This window comes from Denticeps clupeoides, chromosome 8 (genome assembly GCF_900700375.1).
Source record: "Denticeps clupeoides chromosome 8, fDenClu1.1, whole genome shotgun sequence".
Taxonomy (NCBI): domain Eukaryota; kingdom Metazoa; phylum Chordata; class Actinopteri; order Clupeiformes; family Denticipitidae; genus Denticeps; species Denticeps clupeoides.
The window spans coordinates 12,113,008-12,120,847 of record NC_041714.1 but is presented as its reverse complement, the minus strand read 5'-3'; the positions used below and the strand labels follow the sequence as shown (position 1 = coordinate 12,120,847).

General features: G+C 40.2%; 1 protein-coding gene across 2 annotated transcripts in view; it reads left to right on the top strand.

The window, feature by feature from the left end:
• Positions 1-3,043: 3,043 nt before the first annotated feature.
• vrk2 (VRK serine/threonine kinase 2) overlaps positions 3,044-7,840 on the top strand; it is a 13,264-nt gene continuing 8,467 nt past the window's right edge. For both annotated transcript variants that reach the window (XM_028989318.1, XM_028989319.1), the window contains exons 1-7: positions 3,044-3,501; positions 3,749-3,807; positions 3,911-3,980; positions 5,803-5,890; positions 6,039-6,147; positions 6,518-6,610; positions 6,789-6,921. In XM_028989318.1, the coding sequence (XP_028845151.1) occupies positions 3,375-3,501; positions 3,749-3,807; positions 3,911-3,980; positions 5,803-5,890; positions 6,039-6,147; positions 6,518-6,610; positions 6,789-6,921 (679 nt within the window). In that variant the 5' untranslated portion in view covers positions 3,044-3,374. The remainder of the gene's footprint in view (positions 3,502-3,748; positions 3,808-3,910; positions 3,981-5,802; positions 5,891-6,038; positions 6,148-6,517; positions 6,611-6,788; positions 6,922-7,840) is intronic.

The following is a 7,840-nucleotide window of genomic DNA, read 5'->3' as shown; positions in this document are numbered from 1 at the left end:
AACAACAACAACAAAAGACAGCTTGTGTCTTGGATTAGGGAGATCGTCAAGAAGCATCCAGTTATAATTATATTTTTGTTTTTATTAATTGTATAGCATATATACTGATTTTATAGATTACATTGAACTAAAATAGTCAGAACAAATTCAACAATTCAAACTGGCAATACCCCTCATAACCCTAAATAGATTTTATTCATTTGTGTGATTGAGGTTTTGCATTGCACAGATGAAACATTTTGGTGAATCTGTACTATTTGTTGTACTTTGGAATCATAATTGTGGTAAATAAAATGTCTGTTGTACTGCATTTGCCTCAAACTCTGGATTTAAGAAAGGTGTTATTGTCATTTCAATTAGCCTGATTTTAAAATCACGAATCTGGGATTGATGCTTTCCATGACAGTAAGTATGTGTAACTCTGTGCAGCCTAAAATTGATTACATCTAAGTTTCGACTGTTAATAATGCATAAATTATTCCAGCATGAGGAAATTATTGTGCCAGAATTAAAGTGCAGTTCTGTGAAAAAAAAAATGCAGTTCAACAACGTACGCTTCTCAATATGCACAAGCAGCGCTGTGTCTAAGCAAGAAATTGAGACCTAAATAATGTTTGGTTTGAGGTTTTACATTTCTGTTTAGCCCCAGGTCTAAGAGACATTAAGGTCCTAATGTAAATTCTGGTCAGTGCACGCTCCCTGTTGACACTGGGGTTTATTAAAATCAGGCTGGCCCCTCTTCATAATGGCAAAACAGCCTCTCATTATTGATCATTATAATCATGTTAGTTGTGTTTGACATAGAAATAGTTTTCTTATAAATTAAACAGCTTTAATAAGAATGGAAAAAGGCACAGAAACAAACTGGCTTGTAATTGGTACCTGGCACAGAAACATGGATGCGTTTTCATGAGGGTTTCTTTTGGAATATAGCGTTATGTAATCAGGGAAGTGTCCTGCAGAAAGAAACAATCCCGCATCTGAACAGTTCAGGTATGATAAGTCCACATGCATTTTACAAGGCACCTTGCCATGCCCTGGATGAATGTGCTCTACATTATAAAACAGATGCAATAATCTGCATACAAAAAGTGGGCTGTTTATTCTGTTTTTTTTCAGTGGGGTGATTCAGACCAAGACTTCTCCTGCAGGTGCTTCTGGTGTAGGCAGTGAACAATTAAGAATGAGTTTTGAGTTCCAAAAGTTTTGGGTTGACGTTTTTATTAAAGGAGGGGAAATTAGTGCAAAGGCAATGCAGGCTTGCTGTGGCTATCATTAATTGATAATTGTGAGGGGTTGTGTGTGCAAGAGAGGCAATGAGAGAGGAAGCAAGCCATGACTTTTCTGAAGCTGCAGTGGCAGTTGCACGAATGCCCATTCATCAACCCATGATTGCCATGGTGGAAATTACAGCCTGCCTGCTTGTCATCCATATTGAGTATATATTACTGATGGACATAGCACATTAACTGTCTCATTATCTATTTCCTACCATATGGACCTGGGCTGGGGTGGGTCACAGCAATGGCAACCTGAGGTGCTCTGTCTAATTGCTACAATTATGCCATCTCCATCACAAGGGGCATTTACAGAAAATGGTGTTGTGGCCTATGAAGATTGGTGTCAGCGAGCTCTGGGCTACAAGTGAGCCTAAGAGGGGTGACCTGTGGCTCAAACATGACCTCAGGGTGCCCACATCACAATTACTCTGGCTGAGAGAAAATGGACTGGGAAAATGGACAGCTTGTGCAAAGCTGAAAAGTGTTGATATGGATTTTATGAAATTTCTAGGGAAGTTATTAATATTTATTGTAGGTCAAATAAGTTCACTGCAAAATGAAACAGCAATATTTCCTGCTGTGATGTGTCCTCCATGCAAAATGTATGGATTTATACAATTAAACTATAATCAACTGTTGAGTCGTATTCATTAAACAAAAACAAACTAACTGTAATCATTATTTATTCATATATTCCATTTATTCATTTCTTGCTAAAGAACCTTGAAATAGAGTTTTGCAATACATACACCACAGCATCAACCTAGACTGCAAACAAATTATTGAGGTATTCATACATAAAACCCAATATTAACATGAATATATCCCACATGCATTTGTGAGGAAGTGAACCGACAGACTTGATTTTTCTTCATTGATCTTTTGGGGTTTATTAGTTAAAATACCTTTTCATGCCTGATTATTTAGCGGTTCTTCCTGACTTCATATAACAGGCATTAATGCGCTTTTGAAGAACTCCTTGAGCCCTTAAATTGAGCCCAGAGGGTGCAACCTGATCAATACACTCCCGACAGGTTTGCAGAATGAAATACACCAATCCCATTATAGACTATGGTAACAAAGCTTCTTTCACCGCTGGGCTAACAAATAACAGAAAAGAATATCAGAGACTGAAATTAAAAGAACGACAGCAACATAACTTAAAACATCTAAATACAGTTTTAGTTCAAAACAATTGGGTGAGTATATTTAAGTAGAATCTGTATTGATCTGACAGACTATGTAAACAGGGAACAGCATCATTGAACTTTGAACATTTTTCCAATTGAAGTTTCAGCTAAATATCTGCATACCTACTGTTCGTGTCTAAAGGTGTAGTGTAAATATGACATTGCTGAATGATATGCAATATTGGAACAATACAAACATAAGCTTTGTACAATCTTGCATGTGGTCAAACTAAGAATTTGTCTGCTCATGGAATGGCACAAATTGTATATTAAGTAAGACATAATTAGTTGGTGTTTTTTTTTCTTGTACACTTGCTACAATTCGCTGATTATTATCATCAGGCCATGTTTATGCTGTACCTGTTATTCCTCAAATTTATTCAATTAAGTAATGACTTATGTACTGAACTCAGTTCGAACATCCCCAGCAGTCTGCAGATAAACCTAACATGTAGTCGAACAGTCGAAGCCGGTCAAGCGCAGCGTGCAGTTTGTTTGCCCGCCTCCTCCTTTCATTCATTGGCTGAGTCACGTGTCAATCACCTCAACTTTGATTCTCACTGGCCAACTTCAAGCCAGCAGGGGGACGCGGGCAACTTCAGGAAGTTGTCTCGGCGATGACATGTCCCATGTAGTTACGGCGCTCAACGTCCATGCTGATGTAAACGTTGCCAGTGTCCCCAGCACAGGTTCGGTCCGCAGCGCTTATTCACGTCGACGTGTTTGAAACGAGCCTCTCCCACGTTTTCCCTCGTCCACATGCCATTCGTTGCGCTCTCCGGGTGGTTCCCCGGTTAACCTGCTCGGTTTCAGTTTTGATTTCCGATAATCCACGTTCGGTTAATAACGAATGGACGCCGAACCGTTTTTTTTATTGAGCTCCACACGCCCACAGAGTTGAGTTATGCCCGCTAAAAGGAAAGCGCTGCCCCCCGCTTTGCCTGAAGGATGGATTCTGACCGACACGGAGAAGAAACGGTGGAGACTTGGCAAGGTCCTCGGCAGCGGCGGCTTCGGATTGATTTACTTGGGTAAAGTTAATTCCTCCGCCCGCTCTGCTGACCCGTGGCCTGGGCCGACCGAACGAGGCTCATTTGGCCTCTTTTAAGACGCTGGAAAAGTGACACGTTTAATTTGTCACGTAATTTCTTAAGCGGCAGATACAATACTGTTCAGATTTATTGTGGACCGTTGCTGTTTACTTGACTTGACTTTTTACTTTACTAGTCTAAACAATTAACGTGAACACGTCTGAAATGTCCCTGTCCCTGTCCCCAGCCTGCCAGGAGGGTGACACGTCTGCCAATGATGACGACTGGCGTTTTGTCATTAAAGTTGTAAGTACAGTGGTCACTGCAGACACTCGATGTTCTTTGTTTCATTCTCCTTCTGCCTGAGGTCCACCAGCGAGTTGCCAATTTGCTTGTGTCTTGTGTCCAGGAGTATCGGGAAAATGGCCCGTTGTTCAGTGAACTTAAATTCTACCAGAGGGCCACTAAACCGGAGATCAGTAAGTGAACCGTAATTTCTTACGTCAGGGTCAAGATTCAAGATAGATTTATTGTCAGTACAACATTATACACAGTACACCGTGTATTGAAACACTGTTTCACACAGATCCCCATTGTGCAATGGCAAAAGAAAGAAAAATATGTGTAACAGGCCAAAAGTTTAAACACACCTTCTCATTCAATGTATTTTCTTTATTTTCATGACCATTTACGTTTGTAGATTCTCACTGAAGGCATCAAAACTATGAATGAACACACGTGGAGTTACGTACTTAACAAAAAAAGGTGAAATAACTGAAGACATGTTTTATATTCTAGTTTCTTCAAAATAGCCGCCCTTTGCTCTGATTACTGCTTTGCACACTCTTGGCATTCTCTCGATGAGCTTCAAGAGGTCGTCACCTGAAATGGTTTTCCAACAGTCTTGAATGAGTTCCCAGAGGTTCTTTCTGCGGTCCAGCTCACCCCAAACCATCTTGATTGGGTTCTGGTCTGGTGACTGTGGAGACAAGGTCTCCACTTTTTGTTAAGTACACAACTCCATATGTGTTCATTCATAGTTTTGATGCCTTCAGTGAGAATCTACCAACATAAATGGTCATGAAAATAAAGAAAACGCACTGAATGAGAAGGTGTGTCCAAACTTTTGGCCTGTACTGTACACAATAAACTATACTAACTGAACCTTAAATACTGTACAGTACTAAGAATGAAAAGTAAACATTTTCTGTACACTGAACAAGAACAAACAGGACAACATGTCACGTCCCCGTCTAGGGGTTGGGAAGCCTGAAACAAGGGGAATGTGTGCGGTGGGAATACACAGATATCAGGCCCAAGTGAAATATTGTCCTTTTATTTACAGTGAGTAAACAACAACCCAAATGTAAAGTGCTACAACAACAACACAACAATCCACAGGAGGACAACACACCGTGAAACATATACAAATACACAACCAAGCCACAATCACACTAATCACTAACACACAACAAAGGCTTATCTGTAACTCTAACACAATCCAAAATTCCAACTCCAACACTCTACTCTCGCTTCCTCCTCCTCCTCCTCCGGCTCCACAACAATGAGCCTCAAATGGTGGCTGGAATGGTCCTTAAGTAGTTCTCTGTCCTGTGCGTTGATTGGCTGCCAGTTGACGAGGGAATCGGTGGGCGGAACCTTACTCCCCATCTCCGCCCAGCAGACAGCTTAAAAGAGAACACACACAACACCCCAAGCCATACTACGGCCCAAAGGACGTAACAAACATCATGTAAGATGCTTGTAAGAGGACATGCTGGGTATTTCAAACAGGACACACAAGATAAGACAAACATGTGCTGCTGGTGGACCACGTTTCGTTTTTTTCCCTTAACAGCATTTACCAAAACTTGTATGCGTTTACATGAAAAAGCATGAAGGCCACTTGGCCGCTCTGAGAGCGATGACACCAGGACTGCATGTCGCTCATGAAATTACCCTGGCTGGGTGAATTAATAAGCCAAAGCAAACATGCACCTCTGTGGTCGTTAGAGCAATCCCAGCTTGTTTTAGCACTAATTCAGAAAGAGTGACCAAATTGCAGATAATGATGCCGGTTCCTCCAAAGGGCCCCTGGCCACCTGTCAGGCTGGTGCGGAGCCAGTCGCAGACAGGACGCACTCTCCCTCCACCCAGACACGCTGTGTGTTTGAATTATTTTATTTTTTAGCCCCCAAATGCTTTTTTTATGCTCTGCTGCATGAAATATGTTAAATGAAATAATAAATAGGATATTTTACTGTGCCACTTGCACGGATGTTCTTTCCTTTGATGTTTTAGTGCGCAAATGGATGAAGGCCAGAAGGCTTGACTTTCTGGGAATACCGGCTTACTGGGGATCTGGACTCTCAGAGCATAATGGAACAAAGTAAGGATGGCAGCATTGGGTGCAGTGTTTGGCTTAGGATAGGCTTAATAACTATTGTTATTAATGATAATATTATGATGGATGTTATTGCATTGTTCTTATTCATGTCAGTTGGATGTGAGAAGTTACTGGTTTGTGGGATTTTCAGGTACAGGTTTATGGTTATTGATCGCCTGGGAACCGATTTACAGAAGGTCCTCCTGGAAAATGGTAGTCGGTTTCAAAAACACACAGTCTTGCAGCTTGGTGGCCTTCTGGTGAGTTTAAGAACATTCCAGGCTGATTTTGTGTGTTTTAGTTACATTATATGCAGTGTTATTTGAATTAGGTGATACATTTCTGAGGTGCAGGTGAATCTAGACCTGGTACTAGGTGCATATGTGTGTTCTGTGATGTTTCAGGGTTCAAACTCACTGCTTGTAAGCTCTACAACTTTTAAATATAATTTTTAATCAGCATTTATCAGTCGTAATTAGAATTTTCACAGGCTATCTTTTGCACAATGATATTTCACAGCAGTCATTAATTATAACCCATAATGTGTCAGAACCCATTAGAAGTTCAGTTTAGGAGGAGTTTAAATTATTAATCTTTTAACCTTGCCCCTTTTTGCCCTGCCCTGAGCAGTTGGACGTGCTCGAATATATTCATGACAACGAGTATGTTCATGCTGACATTAAGGCTACCAATCTCCTAGTGGGTCACAGAGACCCAAACAAGGTGAGTGGGTCTGTGTTCATGTAAACAAAATATGAAACATTGTCCTTTTAATAACCAAACACCCATTAAATGTTGAGCAATTTTGATCATGACCTTCAGTCACTGTAACTTTGAGCAAGGACTTCAGATGGAGGAATTACATTTGGCTTTCACTGGGGGAATTTTCTTTCTTTTGCAGGTATACTTGGCAGACTATGGTCTTGCATACAGATACTACCCAGATGGGGTGCACAAGGAATACAAAGAGAACCCAAAGAAAGGACACAATGGTACCATTGAGTATACAAGCCTTGATGCTCACCAAGGTGTAGGTAATAATCCATTTATGTATGGCACTTATTGCACAGCAATCACATTACTGGCTGCTATTCTCTAAGGGCATAATGAATTCTGTAGTGCTTTTTACGTCCATAAAATACACTGACCTTAACTCCAAAAGTGGTCTACATTTGTTCAATTCTAAACGTATATAGCTTCTTAATGCATATTACTCCCCTTCTAATGAGCCGCATTTGAACTCAGCCTCTCATATCTTAACTCTTAACTTCTGGCTCAGATATTGGAAACACATTAACGGGCAAATTGCATATAGTCCTTTTTATTGGACATTGATTGCTCTGACCATGTATATCTGGGCAGGCAAAATGAAACAATTCCCTAATTATTCCCTAAGTTATAACTTGCATTCTGTGTTCATTTGCCGTTAATCAAAGTTAGTTGCAGAGTTGACCCTTCTTTACTAAAAAAAAAAGTTCAAGCTATCTTGTCAGCATTAAAAATAAAGTGGAACTTCATTCTGTCAATAAATGCAAAATTCAATAGTGGTTTACGATGTTTAAATGTAATTTATTGTTGTAGTTGTTAAATTATTGACCTCTGTCATCATATGCAACTTATTCCTAACATCATGTTGTTGTTGAAAGGATACCTGAGATGCTGGTACATAAAAGGTAATCTTCAATTTGACTGAAAGAAATATGTTTAGGAGCGAGAGCTAAAACGATCATGTGATTTATTGTGGGTTTCACTAGAGCTTATACTGACATGAGGATTAATATGAATGAAAGTAAATCACATGGGGGTTCAGGCAAGGGTTTCTCTTCGCTCAATGACCTTCATAACATGCTCTTGCTTTGTGCAATTTGTTGTCTTTGCGCAGAGTTTGCACTACATATGTTCTCCATTTGTGGTCTCTCATCCTCAGACAGATGGGCTCTGTCACAGTGTAAA